The 22,099-nt window shown below is 45.8% G+C and overlaps 1 protein-coding gene across 1 annotated transcript in view; it reads left to right on the top strand.

Moving 5' to 3' along the window:
- The first annotated feature begins 7,421 nt into the window (after positions 1–7,421).
- Positions 7,422–22,099, top strand: part of SNX30 (sorting nexin family member 30) — a 44,365-nt gene continuing 29,687 nt past the window's right edge. The window contains exon 1 of the mRNA XM_077345318.1: positions 7,422–7,951. Within this exon, the coding sequence (XP_077201433.1) occupies positions 7,769–7,951 (183 nt within the window). The 5' untranslated portion in view covers positions 7,422–7,768. The remainder of the gene's footprint in view (positions 7,952–22,099) is intronic.

Genomic DNA, 22,099 nt, shown 5'->3' on the forward strand with positions numbered 1-22,099 from the left:
ACATGGGCAAATCAGAAAAGTTTATTAATTTGATGTTGACTTGGCAAGAGACTGGATGCCAGTGACCTGGTAGTATGTGAGTCTACGTCCTGTAATGGAAAAGAGAGATCTCCCCCACACTTTTCAATATCTATATGCTCCCTCTGGTCCAAAGTTATGGGCTGAGATGTCACCAATATGCGGATGACACCCAACTCTATCTCCTGATGGACGGCTAGTTGGACTTTCTCCTGGAAACTTGCCAGTTTGGAAGCAGTGGCTGGATAGCTCAGGCAGAGTCGTCTGACACTCACCCCTTCCAAGACGGAGGTCCTGGGGCTGGGTAGAAGGGGACAGGAGCAGGAACCGCGCTTACCCTGCCTGGATGAGGTCCAACTTTCACCTGTACCTGTCATCAGGAATTTGGGAGTGATTGTTGATGCCTCCCTATCTATGGAGGCTCAGATCACAAAGGTAGCCCAGATGGCGTTCTTCCATCTATGCCAAGCACAGCTACTAGCACCCTACCTGTCCTTGGAACACATTGCCACAGTGATCCATGCAATGGTCACTTCCAGATTAGACTTCTGTAACTCGCTGTATGCAGGCCTACCCTTGTTCTTGGCCCAGAAATTGCAACTGGAACAGAATGTGGCTGTGAGGGTCCTCACTAGATCATCATGGAGGGCCTACGTCTAGCCGCTGCTATGGCAGCTGCATTGGTTGCCGGTTAGTTTCCAGATCAAGTTAAAGATTTTGGTTTTGACCTTTAGGGCCATATATGGCCTGGGTCCTACATATCTGCAGGAACACTTATCTCCCTATGTTCCCTGCAGGGTGCTCTGCGCTGCAGGTATGAATCTGCTGGTTGTCCCAGGCTCCTGGGAAGCATGCCTGTCCTCTATCAGAGCCAGGGCCTTTTCGGTCCTGGCCCTTACCTGGTGGAATGTGCTCCCTGAAGAGATGAGGGCCCTGAAGGAGCTCTCTGTGTTCCACAGGCCTGCAAGACAAAGTTCTTCCACCAGACATTTGCTGCCATTGACTCTGCTGACTGTACCAAATTGTATTGCCCCCAATTGCATTGAGGTTTTTAATGATTTTTATATTATTATTTTAAACTGCCACAAGCCAGCTTGGCCAACAGCGGTGGTCTAGAAATTAAATAAATAAATTTGTAAACTCATTCTTGTCCAGTAGGGGTTTAATCCATCTTTATTTATTTTATTTATTGGACTTTTATACCGCCTTCCCATATAACTCTCGCTCCTCATTGACTTTTGAGCATTTGAAAACTAGGTGAGCCAAAGTACCCATCTTCTCTGTGTTACAAAAAAGAAGTCCATTCTGAAAAAGGGATTCTCAGGTAGCGGCCCTTCATTTCATTGTTGCTACTAATAATCAATACTCTGGTGGAGTGTTCAGAGTGCTGGACTGAGAGGCCTGGGTTCCAGTTCTCCACTCTGCCGTGGAAACTTGCTGGGTGACCTTGGGCCAATCATACACACTCAGCCTAACCTGCCTCAGGGGGTTGGTGTATGGATAGAATTAAGAAGGGAGGGATAAGGGACACTGCTCTGAACTTCTTGGATGGAAGGTCAGAATGTGTGCTAAATAGTTTTGATTATGTGGAGCTCTTTTTGGGTGGCTCTTATGAGTGCTGTTTCTGTTCACTAGTAAGTTCCTAATAGGGCTGAAATCTACACTGAATTAAATCTTCTTGTCTTTAACAGTATCCTGGAAATACAGGAAGGTGAAACTCTTCTGGGGAAAAAAAAATTCAGGAAGAAAATAAGGCCACACCAGTAGGTAGAATAAAGAGAGAGCATTCAACCCTTTAGAGCCAGCTTGGTGTAGTGGTTAGGAGTGTAGACTTTTAATCTGGTGAGCCGGGTTTGAATCTGCACTCCCCCACATAGAGCCAGCTGGATGACCTCCTGCACTCCCCCACATGCAGCCAGCTGGATGACCTTGGGCTCGCCATGGCGCTGATAAAGCTGTTCTGACAAGCAGAAATATCAGGGCTTTCTCAGTCCCACCTATCCCACAGGGTGTCTGTTGTGGGGAGAGGAAAGGGAAGGTGAATGTAAGCCACTTTGAGACTCCTTGGGTAGAGAAAAGTGGCATATAGGAACCAACTCTTCTTAGATCCCAGGGCATTTCCAGTGAGAGCTAGAGAGGTTTCTGTTTGAGATCCCCTGATGACATTTATTGTGAATTGTGTTGGGATGTAAAAGTATTAATAAACTACTCTCCCTTGGGTGTTGGCTTTGCCAGTTTAAAGTCAACCAGAGCAGGGTTACACAAATAAAAGCTTTATTCATTCTATCCAGCATTCCTGCCCTTCTGACTTGGGTGGGGGAACTGCCTGGGTTTTCACATAGATTAAGGTGTGTAGCCAAGTTGGTCTGAAGTAGCAGAATCAAATTTGAGTCTGGTGGCACCTTTAAGACCAACATTTTATTCTGAGCATACGTTTTCTTGTTGACACAGGTCAGTCAGATACAAGGAAGCTTATACCTTGAATAAAACTTTGTTGGTCCTAAAGGTGCCACTAGACTCAAACTTTGTTCTTAGGTTTTCTCATGTTCTTCTCTAAAGAGAGTGTATGCTTGTTTGTTTACCAGCTCTTGTTCCTATGCAGTTACACCTATTAACCAAGGATCCTTATGGCCATACCATGAAAAAGCATCACCTGATGATTTTGGCAAAGCAACTTACTGTTAAAGGTATAGATCAGACAGGACTCTTTTTGGCCAACTAGTGATCTCATGTGCTTCTTTAATATGTATCTACAAGTGAAGTTCCCTGGCAGGAGTTAATATAACAGGAAAAAGTGTCACCTGCCTCTATTATGTAAGCCAGGATGCTTTCAAAGGCAGCCTAATAGGCTAGTAAAGAAGTTGGCTACTTTCCTCCACATTTGTTGGCTTTGATTGTGATGTATGTATGAAGGTTGGCCATAGACTTTTCCTAGTAAGAGTAGCTGTTAGATCCAGGTATTGAAGGCTCCTGTTTGCATAAGGCTGCAACTGTTAGTATGTTAACTTGGCAGTAGGTCCCATTTAATTTTCCCCTGAAATTAATTATCTCAAATATTCTTTTCCCATAAATGTGCTTGTTGCTTAATTAGAGTACAGGATTCTAATCCATGCCTCCCCAGTTGCAGAAGTAGTCAAGCTTGCGAGTCAGAACTAATTTGTAGGGAAATCTAATGGAAAAATCTACCCACACATATAATTTATACTCACTTAACTACTTTTTGATTTGTTTACTGATATATCCACTTAGTTGCCCTCACCTACTACTCGTGACAAAAGTTGTGTGTGTGCATGCTTTGTTTGGTTCTTTTTATCTAACATTGGAAAAGGAAAATTTTTGTCCTATGGCTTGGTGACCTTTAACATTACAAAGAGGACATTAGCACTGGTTTGCACACAAAGCTCAGTATCTGTTGGTTCTGGAAGAAAGATGTAAAGCTGCAGGCCTCCTTTGAAAAGTAAATGCTATCCAAGCCACAGGACCACAGCTAGAAAGATATAGGAAATGACAATATAAACTACTCAACTATAGTTTGGGGGGCCCTTGCTAGTATTCAGATTTGCAGGACTGACAGATGAAGAAAGCATAATCCCCCTGCCCCTTATATATAACATTACAAAAACTCATAATTATACCCGTTAATAGAAGATTTATACCTAGTTCTTGAGAAGGGCACAACAAGAAATGGTTAAAAAAGATTGCTAATTGGAAGACATATTGAAATAATGTTTTATTAAAGAACACAATTGCTGATTCAAAAAGCTGAGTGCTAACTTGAATGATGTGTTTCTAATGCAGTAAAGCTGTAAAAGCTTTTGGGGGGGTGTTCTGAAGAAAAATTAAATTCAAGCTGTTCTTTCAGCTGCTCTCCCTTTACAATCCTATACAAGCACTATTTATTAAAAAAAACAAAAAACTGAAAAAAACTGATCTAATCTGAAAAGTTTGGAAAATTAAGAAAGATCCTCTTCCTAAGCAAATGCTACTGTGTGATGCTGTGTGATACAGATATCCTCAGGGCAAAAGTGATCATCATCATCACCAGTAATAATAGAGCGACTCAATCAAACAGTTCTCAGGACTACTTAACAAGGTTATAGGAGACAGCATCCAAATCTGCCAAATGAATATTGAGAGTATAAGCAAGTCTAAATGCCTATACTTGTCATGAATTCTATGTATTATTTATGTTTCAATTTATATCTCGCCACTCTCAGCAAGCTGTCTCATGGCGGGTCACACTAAAACCCCCAATAAAATATACAATATTGTCCCATTAAAACACCCATTTAAAAAATCCTATGGTGGCAACAATTCAAATCCCATAGCGCTAGCTATCATCCTGTCTCAGGGGGACCTCGAGCACCGATCCATCATCCACAGTGATGGTCAGCTGGTGGGGACTTCAAAATTCAAGATCTTCCTTCTTCCCTGCCAGGGGGGATATCAGATCTTCCTGGGCTGGCTTCAACCATAGACCTGGCAGAAGAGTGCCGTCTTACAGGCCCTGCTGGCCAATATAATAGACGTAGGTCTTGTTCAAGAAATTCATCTTGACAATGAAGATTTAACTTGCCAGAGAGCAAAAATTGTGGGAAATGATGTTATTGGCATCACATGCCATCATCCAAACTGCATAGTGACTTATGCCCGAAGTAACATTGAAAATGTGAAGCTGGTATTGACCAACATCCACAATGACTTCCACACAACCACCACCTATGGATTTTCAGAGACCAGTACTTGCTTGAGTATGATTTTACTGGTAGGGACACCTAAAACGCTGGCACCTGAACTTTTCTTTGATGGAAGATTCTCATTGATGGAAGAAGAGAATGGCCGAAAGAAGAGTTTGATGTTATTCTCCCTCCCCTTAATTTTCATTCAGTGTATTAGTTCATCTGCACCACCCAGAGTATATCTTTCATTGTCTCAGTATTGGGAACCAAGAAACCTGAAGCTCCTTTGCTGATGTAGTTAGAAACAACTATAAATATAAAGATGCGATCCGTCAGAGAATAGCCTAGCAGGGATGATTTGAAGCAAAGGAAAGCCAGGAAAGATAAGTGAGCAGGAAAAAAAAAGAGAGAGAGAGTGAGAGGGAGGGAGAGTGAAAGAGCAGCAGAGATAAACACTGCCGTCTGGATCTACTCCATTCACAATGAGCAATAAATCACAACTAATGGATGAGGAAATTTCACTGTGTGCTGACGGAAATTATGACTCCTGCATTTTGTCAGCAGATGGGAAGGGGACAGAGTTGCTGATGCTGGCACTTACAAAGATGCTGTGTGTTACTCATTTTGGCCCACTTCATTCATTCATATATGTCTGGTGAAAGTGAGCATGTCTGTATATACATTTTTAAAGAAATAATGTTGGGACTACTATGACCACGGAACTTAATTGCTTCTTGTGAAGGAATGGAGCTGAGTAGGCATGATTTGTTGAGAATAATCTTCCTGTTCAGTGAAGACTTTCCCAATACCAATTCTTGTGGATATATATATTTATCCACCCCCTTACATTGCTTAATATGTTTTTTTTAAATAGCATCCAGTTCTGTTTTGTTTTAAATAGTATCCTGTATTGCACCAAACAAACTCTACTTGGTAAGGCATGCTAGACAGCAATATTGACAACCATTTTAAAGAGGTTTCTAGGGTGTCTATTTTAAGGGGGGGGGGGGAGGAAGTGGTCACTGGCCAGTGAGGAATTGTCAAAAAAATCTATAAACATAATAACTTAATAATTATTTTATTTTTATAACCCACCCTTTCCAGCTGGCTCAGGACAGATAACAACAGAAGATATACAAATAATGTACAAGAATAAAACAGTTCTTATATGCTTTAAATTAAAATATATTATTAAAAACCACCTCCTTAAAAACTTTACTGAGAGGCAACTAATTTCCACTGAGTGGGTTGATGTTTTGTTTTGAGTATGGATGTTTTATAAGTAGGGAGGCCAGTGTTTCCACAATGTTAATTTCCTGGCCTCAACCTTAGGCCTGGTGGAAACATGGTTTCAGTCACATGTCCAGCAGTACATGAGCTAAATGTACCATGAGAATTACACAATTCATATACAAAAAACAAGTTTCTATATAAAAGGTATACTATCATGTATTTGTAGAGGAAAGTCTTCATGTCTTGTTTGATATTGTTTTAATTGTAAGCTGCCTTGAGCAGGACTCCAAAGGGGTGGTATAGAAATACCCTAAATAAATATACAGCAGTACTAAGCAATTATAAGTTTTTGGAGTCCAGTGAAATCAGTTGTGATGAACCAACAGTCATTTTTCATCGCCGCGGTTCTCAGAAAAGGTGCAGAGTCACAATTGTGGCTGTGGGTGCCAGCTTACCACAAATTCACACAGACCACATTACCCCTGTGGGAATGTTTCTCCAGCATTAGTGGATAAATTTGGTGCCCCCTATCAGCCCTGATCCAGTTTTTTGCACATACCAGTAGATGAGAAATCCCATCCTTTGCATAGCCTGAAAAGACGCACAATACCAAGGAGTTACTGGCTACTTTCTAAGTTACATATAGCAACAATATTAGCTGTTCTTTTTTTTTAAATGGTTACATTAGGGATTCCTGTTCTCTGTGTTGCTCATTCTGATCACATTTCCTTGTCACAGGTGCCACTGGAAATGCTTCCACATTCACATTTGGCTCTTCCTACACTCCTGTTGTGGCTGCTGGCTGGGTGTTCTTGGGGCCAGGTCATGCTCTCTCACCCTAACCTACCTCACAGGACTGTTGTAAAATGAAGGAGAAGAGAACTACATTGTCAGCCACATCAGCTCCCCACTGGAGCGAGAAAACGGGGTACAAATAAACAGGCCGTTTCTGCATGCAAGCAGTCGCAGCACCAACACGGAACTTGACCTGCCCCAAAAGAGTTGGGAGGGGAAGGAGGAGGAAGCCTCAAAACAGTAGCTCCTTCCGTGCAGTCATGAGACCCGCATTCAGGGCACAGATCCTACAAGCGGAGTTTATCTCTCACACCCACGTCTGACGAAGAGGGCTTGCCCTCGAAAGCTCACGCCTTGAATAAATCTTCGTTGGTCTTAAAGGTGCTACTGGACTCTGATTTTATTGTGTTACTTCACACCAACACGGCTACCCATTTGAAACTACCCACGACTTCCCCAAAGAAGGGCTATCAAAACTGCAGGCAACCGCATCCACACAAACACACGGCCCTTAAACAACACTCGAAAGCCACGGGGAAGCAGGGGCGAAGAGGGAGTCCTCCGCCCAGAAAATAGCGACGGCCCCTGGGCGCGCGGGATGAATGAACGGGACGGCAAAGAGAGGGGGAAACGGAGACGGCCCCTCGCCAGGCAGCGATCAATGAGCGAGCCACAGACGCGGCCGCCGCAGGTTTCTCCGCCTATGGCTGCCGGCGCAGAGCGAGGGAGGGCGGAGCCTGCCCGCTTAGTCTCTCCGGGTGAAGCCGCGCTGGGGCCGCCGCCGCCGCCCGCGACGTTGGGTCTTCCGCGGCGCTGCTGGGCGAGCTCCTGCCTCGGACGAGCAGCCCGGCAGGTGGTGCCTCCTGGCCCGGGAGAAGAAAAGAGAGGAGCGGAGCGGCCGGGCGTAGGTGGCGCCTCCTCCTCCTCCTTTGGAGCGGCTGCGGCAGGAGCGGCGACCCCGCGGCCTTGGGGCTGGTCGGAGGGGCTTGCTTGCTTGCCTTCGTCCTGCTCCAGCGGGGGCTCGACGCTGCTCCGCCTCCACCATGTCTGCCGCGGGGGGCGGCGGCGGCGGCGGCGGGGCGGGGACTCCCAAGGCGCTGCCTTCCTCCGGCCCCAAGTCCCTGCGGGACATGCCGCACCCGCTGGCCGCCTCCAGCAGCGAGGAGGCGGCCGCCGATCTCACGCCCAGCCCGGACTTCCAGCTGCCTGGCAGCATCGCTGACAAGGTAGCCGCCGGGGCCCGCGGGGGAGGGCTGCGGAGGCGGGCTGCGCCGGGGGGCTTTGGGGGGCCGCTGCTCCTTCGGCCTCCCGGGCACCTTCGCGGTAGTGTGGCTGCAGCGGGTGGGGGAGCGTCCGCCGGAGCTGAGGAAAGGCGCGGTTGTTGTCACGGACTAGGGTCGCACGATGCCCGCTCAATGGGCTTTCTCCGGCGCGAATCTGCTTGGCCAGCGCATTATCTAACGTGTGCGGAACGAGCCGAACTCTCCTGCGCGCCGATGTTTTGCTGACAAGATAGAAACGAAGGGGTTTGTCCTGCGATATGCTGGTGCTTAACCCAAAGAATGTTAAAAGTGTACATCGGGGTGGCCAAACTGTGACTCTCCAGCGGTCCGTGGGCTACAATTACCGTGATAATTACAATGGGAATTGCAGTCCCCAGGCATCTGGGGATCCACTTTGGTCACCCTCATGTACGCCTTTAACAATGTTTGTGGAGAGTGAGCATGTGCGGAATTGTGTTTGCAGGCAGCTTTACTGTGGGATTCTAAGGCTGGCTTGCATTGCCATTGTGTGTGTGATGAGCCTGTATAGGGATCAGGACCCTTTCCTAGTTTAGTTTGGCTGTATGTGCATGAACATACAGCATGAACTAGCCAGTTAGTGTCAGTGATGGATACTTATTTTTGTATCGCAAGGTTCAGAGGTATGTATTGTGTGTGCCTTGGCAGTGGGAAGTATTTCTTTTCTCTCTCTCCTGGATCTCTTGACTTGCTCCCAAAGCTACACATGTATCCTTGAGCATCTTCCCGCCCTCGGAAGCTTAAAGGAAATGACTAATGGCCTTCATAATAATCCTCATTAGCAATTTGCAGTAACCAACTCTGAATGACTTGTGTCTTTCAGGTTTTCTCAGGCAAATGTGGCAAATATAATAAATAAAATAAATTGTAGTGTGCTGCTACTTATTTTGTGCTTTAAAAAATCAGATATGGGACGCATTGTTTAAGACTTGGGCAGCTTCTTGTACCATTGCTTGAGTTATACAAGAGAGTGATGATGAAAGTTGTCAATAGTCCAGAGTTGGAAACGGAGACAAAGAAAGGTACGGCCTAATCCCCACCTGTGATGCATCCCAATTTTCTCCCTGACCTTTCCCGTCATTCAAATGCGTAATGAGACCAGAGTTCAGCAGCATCTTAAAAGCTTTGGGGTGCATTACTTCACGGATTCACTTCAAGTGTAAATCTGGGCTTCAGCAGATGACTCCGAGGGATGCAGCCCCTCATTGCATGAATACCGAAGCTGGCTCTTGCGCCCACTGGAACAGAAAACAAGCTGCTTTCCAGGTTGGGCTCTCAAAATAACTTGTGTGGGATGGGAGCAGGTGTTAGAAGTCCATCTGGCAACATGTGGTCGCGGCGAAGGTAATGCAAATATATGCAAACAGGTATCTGGAGCAGCATCTCAAACTTCTTGCAGTGCACTCGGTGTGTGTGTGTATGTGTGTAGTAATTAAGTGCCTAGCTTGACACAAGTTGCACTTCCGCATGGTACAGAGTTCTGAGATGGGCTTCCCATGAAGGGCCACCGGAAGTGTGAGCAAACAGCCTGTTTCCATTCTTTGCACTCAAGCTGCTGAGTCTGAAATTGTTGAACTATGTGGTGTAGTGCAGGGGTAGTCAGCCTGTGGTCCTCCAGATGTCCATGGACTACAGCTCCCATGAGCCCCTGCCAGTGGTTGCTGGCAGGGGCTCATGGAAATTGTAATCCATGAACATCTGGAGGACCACAGGTTGACTACCCCTGGTGTAGTGGTTCTGAGTAGTGACCTCTAATCTTGGAGAGCCAGGTTTGATTCCCCACTCCTCCACATGCAGCCGGCTTGTGTGACCTTGGGCCGGTCACAGTCGTATTATCACAGGGCAGTTCTATCAGAGCTCTCTCAGCTCCACCTACCTCACAGGGTGTCTGTTGTGGGGAGAGGAAGGGAAGGTGATGTGAAGCCTTTCTACATCCATGTGCCTGCCACAGTTAGAGTGAATTACCAAGGTCCCAAGAAGGAAGCTTGAATATCATTGCATTAGTGATTTTTTTTACAAGAACATAAGATTTAGGGTACCAGCAGGCATGTTTATTATAGAATGGGACCTTTTGCCAGGCTCATCCTTCTGTTTGTACTCTGGTCAGGCAGGAAGTTCCTGTTCACACGAGAGGCGTTGTCAGTGTGTCTCCTTCCAATGTTAAGTTATGTTATCATTTGGGTTGCCTGGAGCGTCCAGTGTTGCTAGCACTGCAGACTCACTAGCTGAGCTCAGCTATGTGAGAAATGCTGTGGTTACTTGCCTATGTTCTGTTGTACACTAAACCCCCAGCTTCCAGGGCTGAATTTGAGAGGGTATTAAGCTGAGTTGTACCTGGCAAAGTACTTGGAAGAACATGGCAAGACCTCCTGGTTGTCTGAAAACCTTCTAGTGGAGTAGTGTGCAGACTGTTTGAATAGTTCATGCAGGCCTTCTTCCAGTAATTTCTGGACCAAGATGCTATGCTTGGCCTTGTTCAAGAGTTCTGGGGGCAATGAGACACTGCGTGGAAACACTGTCTCCCAAAAGGATCCCTGTTTGGGATCTCTTACTTGCTCCAGACTCATCCTTCTGTTGGTTTCTGGTGGTGGTTTCTGTGACTTGGGGGACATGGGATTCCAGAACATGTGTTCCTTTAGAACAGCCCTTTTCAACCTTTTGACTGTGCAGGTACCACTGTAATTAATTTTCAGGCTTCAAGATACCAGGATGTTTATGTCAACTGGCCATGCCTCCCTCCACACACCCCAGAAGTGAGAGGAGCCTCAGCAGGCAAAGATTTAAATGGCCACTTTGGAAGGGAGTGGATCACCCTGCCCAAATAAAAGCAGAATTTTTTAAAACATATAAACTCTTTTTTCTTTTCTCCTCACTCGGAGCTGGAAATGGTAGCTACCATTTTGAAAACACCCACGCTGCAGTACCATTGAGGGGCCTTCAAGGGACCATAAAGTACCACAGTGCCGTGGTTGGAAAGCTGTGCTTTAGAGGCTGACTTCTCCAGAACCTTTCTACCTATCTCATCAATCTGGCTCCTCTCAGCTGGTGAATGGATCTAAATGTCCTGTAAACACATTAAGACCTTAATGATATTAACTTTCTACCAATAGAACAATGGTAGGGTAGGAGCCTTGAAGAATTTGCCACCATTGTGTCCTGCTGAGATCATCAATGTCTGGAGAGTGCAACCCATTCTAAGAGCAATGTTTGAACAATGCTCTTTGGCTATTCATGTCACACCATGCACCTGTACTTTGCACTGTGTGTTCTTTCACCCCTTCCTTGCCATTCTAAGGGAAAACTTGATGGGCTTCTAGGCCCCTTCCTGCTCTTCTTTTTATTTCTGCTTCCTTCCTCACAAACCTTGGCTAGATCACTCCCTTGTGCTTCAGATCTTTTCTGCTTTTGTAGCAGGAACATGGGAAATCTGTTTGAATGGTGTGCACCTGAACTAAAGAAGAGACTTCTAGACTAGTGGAAGTGGTTGCACATAGCAAAACTGTAGACTGGAAACGGTACTGTGTATGTTGGGATATTCACAATTCAGTAGCCTCCGACAAGATTCTGGTATTTCTAGAGTCTCAAGATGTGAGCTGATAATGAAAAGCCACCTGTTTCTTTCCAGTAAAACTCTTATTTCTGGGTCCTGCTTATGTATTTCAACCTGGTCAAGGATTGATCACATGGAAAGGCATAAGGGCTGTGAACTATTTGTAGTTTTCTGACTAGTTTATTTTTCTCCTTTGTGGATTTCTTAATAGGTATGTTTTAAGGCCAAGAAAAAATTACAGACCTTCACAGAGGACCCATATCTGTAAAGCTTATAAAATCCAAACTGACTACTCACCCACTACCTGATTGGCCCTTCCTGGGGTTGTGCTGACAATAGGGAGAGAACACTCTTCCAATGATGGCCAATCTTCAGGCAGTCCAAGGGCCTCAGCAGAAGGTGCGGATTATAAGTTGTGTTCACAACCCAGGCCTCCCAGCCTCAAGTTAATATAGGCTGTCAGCAGCCTCTCAGTCCTCACCCTTAGATGCTTCTCAGCAATTGTCTTGCTAAAATGGTGTGGTACGTTTTAGACTGGAGCTCTCTTTCAGCACATAACTGGCATTGCTTAATTGGCTCAGGTAAGTTGGCAAGGCAGGGAGCTGCAGCTGGAGGATGGGCAGATTAATGAGGAGATCCTGCAGCAACTTTGGAATCTAAGCCCTGTTTGTGTGCAGCTCCATTCCCTCCTGCTGGTCAGAGCTCTCTGCTTATTGAACATCTGGCTGGGCTAAGTTCTCATCCAACTGAAGCTCAGGTAAAGCTGAGAGCTTCTGGCAAGGCTCTTCCTCCAAGGAGACCTCCTTAACAGGACTTGGGCTCATGGAACCTCCCCATGGACCTGCCGCTGCCCATGGGGGTGCTCTTTGCTTTTCCCCACCCTCCCTCTCCTCAGAGGGGCTGGGGGGATCCAGCACCCTTCCCCACCCAGTCTGGCTCTTGGGAGATGTGGGGGGATAGGAAGGGGACAGCCTTACTGGTCCAGCCTGTCCCTCTGGAGATGTGGGATGGATGGGAAGGAGGCAGCCAAACCCCTATGGTCTTCCCATGGGAGCCTGACGTTCGGGAGAGGTGGGGGTGGTTGGGAAAGAGGCAGCCCACTCCCATGCCCACCCAGCCTGGCCTTTGGGAGATGTTGAGGAAGGGGCAGGAAGGAGGCAGCCCCCCATCAGCCTTCCCTGCCTGGCCCAGCCTTTGGGTAATGTGTGTGTGTGGAGGAAGGTGGCAAGGCCACCTCTGCAGCATTTCTGGCCCAGCCTTGGAAGATTGGTAGGTGGGAAGGTTTCAGCCCACCCCTCCTTGGGCTGCTCAGCTTGTCTTTGGAAGATGTGGGGTTGGATGGGAAGGTGGGGACAGTGGTGACCTATATATGCACTCTTGTATGGGGGTGGGGTAGGAGGGCCAGTGCTCCTCCAAAGCAGCTGTTTTCTTCAGCTGATGCCTTCCTTTCCTCCCCCTCTTTCTTTGTCTCTTTCATCTTCCTGAAGATTTCCAGGCCCCCAGCTGGAATTTGGAAACCGAGCTGGCTGCATATGGAGGTGGAGTCAAGAATCAAACCCAGCTTTTGAGATAAGCACTTGCTATACTTCACCCCACTGGATCTCAAGATTGAACGGGGAGCGGGTAGAGAAGGGCCATAACCTAGGAAGGTCACAGTGCAGGTTTTTGTGCTAGCACCGATTGTATTCCTAGGTGCAATGGGCTTTACCCCTAGTAATCAATAGGAAGCAGCCGTATAAAATACTAGCCCCATTGCCGTTACTCATGGATAAGCTGTCTGAGAGTAGTTGAAGGTGCCAATTAGTACAACCTTTCCTGATTTGGTGGTTTCCTCTGCCCTTTTGTATTTCAAGGTCGCCCTCAGAGTTCTGGTCAGGGCAGTGATGGAGGTCACCCAGACCACTAAAAGAGGATAGACATTAAATGTAGTCCCATTACATACTGCCAAGCATTGGCTTGGCGTGGCATTTCCACAGAGCCATTATATGGAAGGGGGTAATCACTCCTTTCAATGCAGCTGCCTCCTGCAACCCCATCCCCACCTCTTAGTCTTAAACAGACAAGCCAGTCTGGCATTTTGATGGAACAATTGGAAGATTTTCTCATAACCTGCTTATAGATCACAGTTGATCATAGTAAGAGTAGATACAGAGCTGGGTAGATGGGGGGAAATGATGTTTTCTCACTGTCAGAGTATTATTTGTTATATGACAGAGTTGCAAACAATAATATAAAATAGGTTACCAAGTAGATATAGTAGGTATGGCGATAGAATGGGCTATCTCCTGAATCAGGGATTCCCAACCAGGGGTCCATGTATCCCCAGGGGTCTGCAGCCTTTCCCCTCCTGCCTTAATGGCTTCTGCTGCTCCCCCTCCATTTGTGAGTGAGTTCTCTCGTGGTTTCTGCACCTGGGAGGGGATAGAGCCCACATGCTCACTCCTTTCTTAAAATGCCTCCTGTCTCTCCCCCCTCAAGCCTGCCTGTTCGCATGGGTGATGATATCCCTTTGCCTGACATATGACTTCCAGGAGTGTGGCAGGGAGGCGTGGCCAGCTGACACCACTTCCAAGGGCTCCTTGAAGCCTGAAAAATTATTTCAGAGGCTCCTCCATGGTCAAAATGTCGAAAATGGCTGCTCCAAATACTAATATTTCAGTCCACTCAATCACAGCTGGGAAGAGTACAAGGAGTCCGTCCCAATTCCCTGAAAAACACGGCACACCTTCCTGTGACTGATGGAAAATACTGCAGTCATATTCAGGACCTGGTATTTTGCCCCACTGAAACAACAGGTCTGCACAACTGCCAAAAACCTGTTTGTATTCTGTTCACTGTCTCCCATTTTTGCAGTCAGGGTTAATTTGGTCTGCTGCTTATCCTTTATCAAGCTGGATTCCTATCTCTTCAATGCTTAACGGTGTCTTGCTTCATATTGATATTGGCTGAAGAGTCTTAAGGTTGATTAACTGTCACTGGATGCAGTCCAGAGACAGATCTATAGGTTTTGAGTCCACAGGGACATCTTAAGTCTGTCAATGCCTTTAAAAAATGTGCTTGGTGAGATGCAGGAGGGAACCTTTTCATGCAGTACAGCATTTCCATGGTTTAATTTTTTAAAGCTCAGCAACCTCTTCTTCAGCAGGTGCTACATTTCACGTTCCCTGCCTCCTCCATGGAAATTGTGAATCTGCTGGCATAGCTTCAAAATGGGGTGTTAGTAGTAAAGGGTTTGGGTGGTCCAGGCTAGACTGATTTCATCTGATCTTGGAAGCTGAGCAGGGTTGATCCTGGTTACTACTTGGAAGGGAGCCAGCCAAGGAAGTTCGGGGTTGCGGTGCAATCACCTCTGGACGTTTCTTGCCTTGAAAACTCTTCAGGGTCACCAGAATTAAGCTGCAAATTGATAGCACCCTCCGCCACCAGGAGGGGAAGGTCGGCTTCTTCAGGCTGGATTTCATTTGGTGTTCCACTGTTGTGGGGTGGGGAGGAGGGTTAGCTTGACCGATTGTGGACAGGAAATTTCCTGTGGGCAGGAAATGGACAGCAAAGGCAACAAATGTAATAGCCAGTCTATACCTTTATGAGCGAAGCTTTCAGAAAAGAGGTACATTCAGAGAAGAATTACAGTTAATATATATACACTTAATACTGGGGGTCTCAGAGTGGTTTCCCTCACCTGTAGTGAGTTACATCCACTCCTGGATATCGCGGGGAAAGGTTAGGGTCACCATGGATCAATCACATAGACATTGCAGAGGGAAAATTAAAAGCGCTAAATATCAAAATGGAAATCAAATAACGTGTAGATGACTTTCTTTAATTTGGGGTCACTGAGGATGAAAAGCCCAGTGCAGATTCACTCTAGGTCTGTTAACTTTTGGCTGTCAGGTGGATGTCCTCAGTGGAATAAGTGAGGAAAAATAGTAGTCTTACTTGCTCTGTCTTTGGGTTTCCCTGTGCTTGCCCTCACTGGGGACAGGGGAACCTGTGTAGTCTTCTAGTGCAGTCCGATGCAGAGTTCCTCCAGCCAGTTGATTCTGGTAGCTTGGAAGAGAGATTGAGGGGAACACTGCTGCCCACTCTTTCAGTGATTTATTGGTTTTCCATTTCTATTTCCAGGCATAAAGCTCAGGAATGGCCCAGAGCCCAGGTGAGCAGCAGACAGGAACTTGTGGGGCTGTGCCTTGCTGTATTCAAGACCACCTTGAGCTGATTTATTAAACTGATGATTAAATTGTATTTCTTTTATCTGCTGTAAGCCGCTTTGGGTTCCTTTGGGGAGAGGATAGGGGATAAATATTTTAAGAATTGCACTGCTGGCTTGATCTAGTAGGGTTCCGCTTATATTGGCTGTTGCTTTGCTGTTTGTTATGGGGTGAGAGAGCTCTCAGATATGTTGTTTACATGTTACTTAATGCATGAAAGGGCTTTTCCAGTCTGATACAAAATCTCTGAAATGCTAGGGTTGTGCCAGCAGTGAATCGTATCGAGACTATTCTTTATCAGTGTTTAAAATCCTCCTTGTTTATGGAAGCAAGCATTTCTTAGCTCTGAGGTAACCTTCCTTTAGTTTTTGTTCTGAATCATGGATTGTAGATCAGGAGGGGCAATTCTAAAACATGTCTCCTGAAAGAGAAGTCCCATGTTATTTAATGGGGGCTTGTTCCTGGAAAGATTGCAGCTGAAAAGAGTTAAGCAGAAGTGTGCAGTAAAGATGCAATTCTAAATTAATTCTGCTGCTTTTAAAGCTTATACTGTGCAACAAGGCCTTCCACAGGGGCCTTTCTGCAGCTCTTCCTTTATTTGGAATTTTACTGGGGGTGATGATAGTGAAGGAGCATGGCTTCTTTAAGAGGGGCACACCCATACAGAACTTGTTCTGTGGAAAAGCTCAGCAAGCTAGTACTATGTTCAGTGCATAGGATAACTTTTGTGTTCTGGAAGTTGCTCATGGGGCAAAGCCATGTTTGGGTGCTACTCTGGGAGCCATTCCGCACATCAAAAAAAATATCATTATGCTGGCAAAATGGCGTAACACTATAAAAAATCATGCCTCCAGCCATTCTTTACCTCCTGGCTCTCTTGCTCCTCTACGGCCTTCTCGCACTTCTTGGCACTCCGCACGCCTGGTTGAAATGGCGGAGGAGAAGAACGCGCTATACATGGGACTCTCCTCCGCCTGTCAGTCAAGCCAGGCAGCCAATCACCTTTCTCCCTGGGGACTGCGATGCAAGCTAATTTTTTAAAAACTAAAACTTCAGTTGCTATGTTTATGCATCTAATCATAGATGCGTAGTTCTTACTTTACTGCCACTCTTGTGCATGGCTTGGTACTTGTGTCAGTATCACATCAAGTGGCCCTATCATTTAGAACTGCCTTGACATACGTGAATGGTGGTGAAGAGCAACCCCCTGAGATAATGGCCGCTTCCAAAATGAATGATCCTTCATGTATTCAGAGACAATCTATGTGTTGCACTTAGACCATGAAGAATTGCTCTCCATCTTCTCAAAACTCAAAATGCTCCTAACTGCCAGGAAAGAGGGATTGGGCCTTCTCCTTCTGATTTATTTCCTCCAGTTGGCCTCTCTCGTCTCTGCTTGGCTTCCCTAGCACTAGGGAAAAGCAGGAAAGAGTGCAGATCCCAGGAGAAAAGTAGAAGTCAGCAAGCAACTTCTTTCCCCCTTGTTTAAGATTCCAACCCTCCTGGGTTTTCTTGGCATGTAGTCAGCTGTTGATGTTTTTAGTGTGACAGATGGTAGAGAGCAACTGACTAATTTGTGGTATTCTAACAGAGTTGGCAAATTGGTGGGGGTGTGAGTTTTGTACTGACATATTCCAAACATATTATGATGCAGGCACTTGGTGCTGAGTGAAATTTCTTGATAACAGAGGGACAAAACGTTCCAGCAGTACAGAGAACTCAGAATTACACTATCTAATTTGTGCTGTCATTGACCAAGAGTAAAATGAAGATTGATAAAAGGCAGTGTCAAACGGCAAAGCTGCTAGTTATCACATCAGTGTTTGGTATTTCAAACAATGAAAATTAAGTGTGCAATGTTGATGACAGCATAGGCTTCAGGGTAAATTTACCCATTGCAAGCCAGATTAGCTAACTTCGAGCAGTTACATACATACAAGTCTTGAAATGGAGAAGTAGCATTTGGTTTTCTTGTCAGATGGGTAATAGATTAGAAGTAAGAAAAATGGGTGATATTAACTGTGAAGCTGCAAGTAAAGTGTCGTAGTAGTCTCCTGAAAGATAAGGAGTGACGTCCCTAACACCATTCTGAATCAGAAATGATGCCTTTTGTGGGGAGAGGAAGAGAAAGGTGTTTGTAAGCTGCTTTGAAATTTCTTCAGGTAGTGAAAAGCGAGGTATAAAAAAATAGCTCTTTTTAAAAAGGGAATGGAGAGAGAACGTATTCTTTCCAGTCTCCTATTATTGACAAAATACTACATCTATTGATGATAAATACAGTCTTGTTTTCTGTAAACAATATATCTTTTGAACAGATAATCATATGTTTTTGTATGCTTGAGAGGATATGCACAAAGCACCACCATCTGCACCTCCCCCCTCCAAACTTACTATGCAGCTCAGGTATTTCTGCCATTAGCTATTTGGGAAGGACCTGAATTCAAGAGGGCTCCTGAAGAGATCCATTTTAGGAAGAGTCTGTGGTGAGGCCTGTATTGCAGAGGATTTGCCTCAAATGGGGTAGTAAGTGTGTAGTCTCAGGATGTACTGAACTAAATTGACATTGAGAACATACCATCTCCAGCAGTTGGCTAATACCCATAGTTTCCAGGGGGTTCTAAAAAATCAGCAGAGTTCTTTCATCCAGATAAGGTGCAGAATCTCCATCCAATGTGGATCAGTGCCTGGCCATTGGCTGCAGCCGGTAGTCCCTCATTCATGCCAAAAGTATCTTAAGCAGCTTTAATGGCTAGAGATGCATATTCAGTTAAATGTATGGCAACTTCCCAAAATGGCAGCCGAGCCTCTCTAGCCCCTCCTTCCATGGTGTGGAGGACAACTCATTCATCTTCTTTCCGTGTCCTCTCCCGATCTGGCAATAATTACTAAAACAGTCACAACAATTGGGACTAACTTAGACTTGGGAGTGGAGGTGGGAAGAGGTATAATTAAAGGTTTGGGTTTTTTTTTATAGTCAAAAGATGTTCATCTGTAGGTTTGAATGTGGTTTTACTGTGAACTGCTTGGCTTAACAACGAAAAGTGGTATAGAAATACAAAAAAATGTATTTCCCTTCTCATTTTTTGTTACTGCTAGTGAAGTGGAATGAAGTATTATGGTGACCAAGGTCATGGAAATTCATGCCACACTATTCCCCATAACTATGTATAGGTGTGGAAGTAGAACCATGAAAAATGCTGACAGGAAAAAAAGTTGACTCATTTGAGATGTGATGTTGGAAGAGAGGATTATGGGTACCACAGGTCTTCAAAAAGACAAATTGGTGGGTTCTAGACCAAGGGCCATTAGGCACCAGGATCTATGTAGCAAATTAGTTGCTGAACAAAAAAACGCCATTTTAAATAGTGGAATTCGTCGTTATGCATACCTGCCTTTGTAGTAGAATCCAGTTGCGTTTCTATCGTTTCCCACAGGTTTCCGGTCTCGGCAAAAATAGCTAGCTAGGAAGTGATATTGCCGAGCTTTGTCCCGCCCCTGGCCGTCAATCAAACGAGCAGTCAATGGGCGGCCGTTATCATGCTCCTGAAAAGCCCCTTTCCCTTTAAGGAAGGTTTAAAAAACAACAACAACACACGTTGCAACGAATCTGCGTTGATTCGTTGCAACGGAGAGACCCATCTAGCTAGCAGGTGGTGTTTGAGCTGCCGTTTCATCGTTGCCACGCTCCCCCCGAGTGAAACCCCCCCCCACGCGCGCGATTTTCGGCCAAAAATAGAGTGAAAAATAAAGGGAAAATAAACCAGCAAACGGGGCTGTGTGTTGCTTGCTGACTTTAAACAGCTCTGGGGAGGGACTGCAGCTGGGGAAGCCTCACTGGGTAAACGAAGGCTCGCCGGTGCATTGATCTCCGCTCGCTCCAAGAAAAAAAATGGCGATCGCTTCGCCGGAAGATCAGAGGAGAGAGCCAGGGGGAGGGACTTTGCAGAAACCGCAACAATGGTAATGCACAGAACTTTCCCGCTAGTGTTGCAGATTGGTTGCAAGAGTGTAGCACTTTCCGGAGGGTGAATCCACTTTTTGGGATTTCCCTGAAAGCGCTACAACGAAGCGCTTTTTGCGGATCGGTTTCAGGAGTGTTGCAGATTGTCAACGACGTTGTGCATAACAGCAAATCAGTAGCGATTTCAATTTGCAACCATTGTGCAATTTTGAACGAGTGCGGAATGGCCCCAAATCAAGCCTGAATTCTCCTTAGATGCAGAAATGACCAAACGGGGCCCATCATACATTGGTCTCATTAGGAGAAGACCGGACTCATTGGAAAAGACAGTTAATTCTAGAAGATGGCAGGAAATGAGAAAACCCCAACATGAGATGGATTGATGTGATCAATCAAGCAGGTCCTGGCCCTCCATCTATAAGAACTAAGCAAGGCTGTTAGCCATAGGCTGTTTTGGAGGTCTTTAATTCTTAAGGTGGCCGTAAGTTGAAGTGACTCGATGACACTTAATACATACAGTGTGGGTGTGAGGTAAACCTATGAACCCATGAAATCAGGTGTGTGTAAATTTGTCTTTCAGCAGTGAATCTTTAATATTATTTTCAATATATATACAGTTTTATCGAGAGGTGCTAAGGCAGGGGTCCCCCACCTGGTATCTGCCAAGTACCTTTTCGAAAGTGAGCCCCACTGAGGCTTTTTGTCTAGCTGGGCTTCTGACTGATGGTTGGAAAATTTATTGGCTTTGCAGGTTTTTAAAAAGCTGCTTCAGTAGCACTTGCCCCCACAGCACAAAGACCGTCACTGTTTTACTGAAGGTAAGCTGTGCACCCAAGAATACTTTGAAATGGGATGTTCATTTAGAGAGCCATCCTGCTAAACAGATCTGGCCTAAAATGTTGAAGAGTTAATTATATATAACCTCACATTTGGTGGCCATTTTGTGGTTGTGCCCACCACTATGTGTCAGAAGGTTTGCTCAGGCCCAAAAAAGTTGGTGATCTTGTATTAAGGTGTAAGAATAGTTTCCCCTCATAGAATATAACCATGAATATGGTCCTCTGGTGTGGTTCTAAGCAGAAACTAGCAGAGATGCCATGAGGTTGCTTTTCTCCGGCTTTCCATGAAGGGTGTCAGAATGAAGAAGAGTTGGTTCTTATATGCCGCTTTTTTCTACCTGAAAGAGTCTCCAAGCGGCTTACATTTGCCTTCCCTTTCCTCTCCCCAGAATAGACACCCTGTGAGGTAGGTGAAGCTGAGAGAGCCCTGATATTCCTGCTTGGTCAGAACAGCTCTTTCAGTGCTGTGGCAAGCCCAAGGTCACCCAGCTGGTTGCATGTGGAGGAGGACTGGGGAAATCAAACCCAGCTTGCCAGACTAGAAGTCTGCACTCCTAACCACTACACCAAGCTTCCACACAGAGCAGCAGAAAAAGTCTTGAATACTTAGTAACATAGAAAACCTGCATTGAAGGGTAAGCCATGAAGCAGACAAGAAGCCTTTTCATGCACCTCCTGGTTGAGGACCATTTCTGGGGGTGGCGGAGAGCTGGCAGCCCGGGCGCCACGCAAATGTGGCGGTGCCGAGCAAACACGCATGTGCGGAGTTGCCGTGCAAGCGCGCATTTGCGGTGCTGCCGCACATGCACGTTTGCGCCCACCGGCATGCTGGTGGCCGCGCCTGCCTCTTCCCCCCCTCACAGCGAGAAGCTAGCCGGGCCACGAGCTTCTCGCTCCGGAGGGAGGGGGAAGAGGCACAGTATTGGGCCGCAGACCGGGGGTTGATGACCCCCACCCTAAGTGACAATCGTGCTTATTACTTGAAGTGCTAATTAGACTGCATTGGGATGGGGAGCAGCCCTAGGTTGCCTCCTTTTGCTTTCACCCCTCTCTCCCAGAGTTGCAGATGTGCATATAATATACTTGGTTTGCAAAGATGTGTAATTGTTTTACTTCTTAAAGTATGGTATCTTCACGCTGAACTTAAATTCTAGCTGTGCATTATTGTTCTGGCGGGTTTCAGATTTTGGTGTTCAGAGTACTTTCCTTAAATTCACACAAGAAAACACTCGATAGACCTGACAGTCGTGATTATTGGTCTACTGGCTTTGTAGCAGTTGAAAGCAAGTAGATTCGAAAGCAAGTTTTGACAAAGTGTTCAAACAGCGGCTGCATCTCCGTCTGGATGCTTCTTTCCATGACTGCTGAATGCAGAACAGTCCATGGCAAAAGATTACAACTGCAGCCTATAAATACATAGCGGACAGACTTCTCTCCTCCGCCGAGTTTATCTTGTGGTTTGTCTTTCAGCGGAATCCAATTTTACGTTCGAAGGGAAAGCGTAATAACTCGGTG

Source organism: Paroedura picta, chromosome 7, assembly GCF_049243985.1.
Source record: "Paroedura picta isolate Pp20150507F chromosome 7, Ppicta_v3.0, whole genome shotgun sequence".
NCBI lineage: Eukaryota > Metazoa > Chordata > Lepidosauria > Squamata > Gekkonidae > Paroedura > Paroedura picta.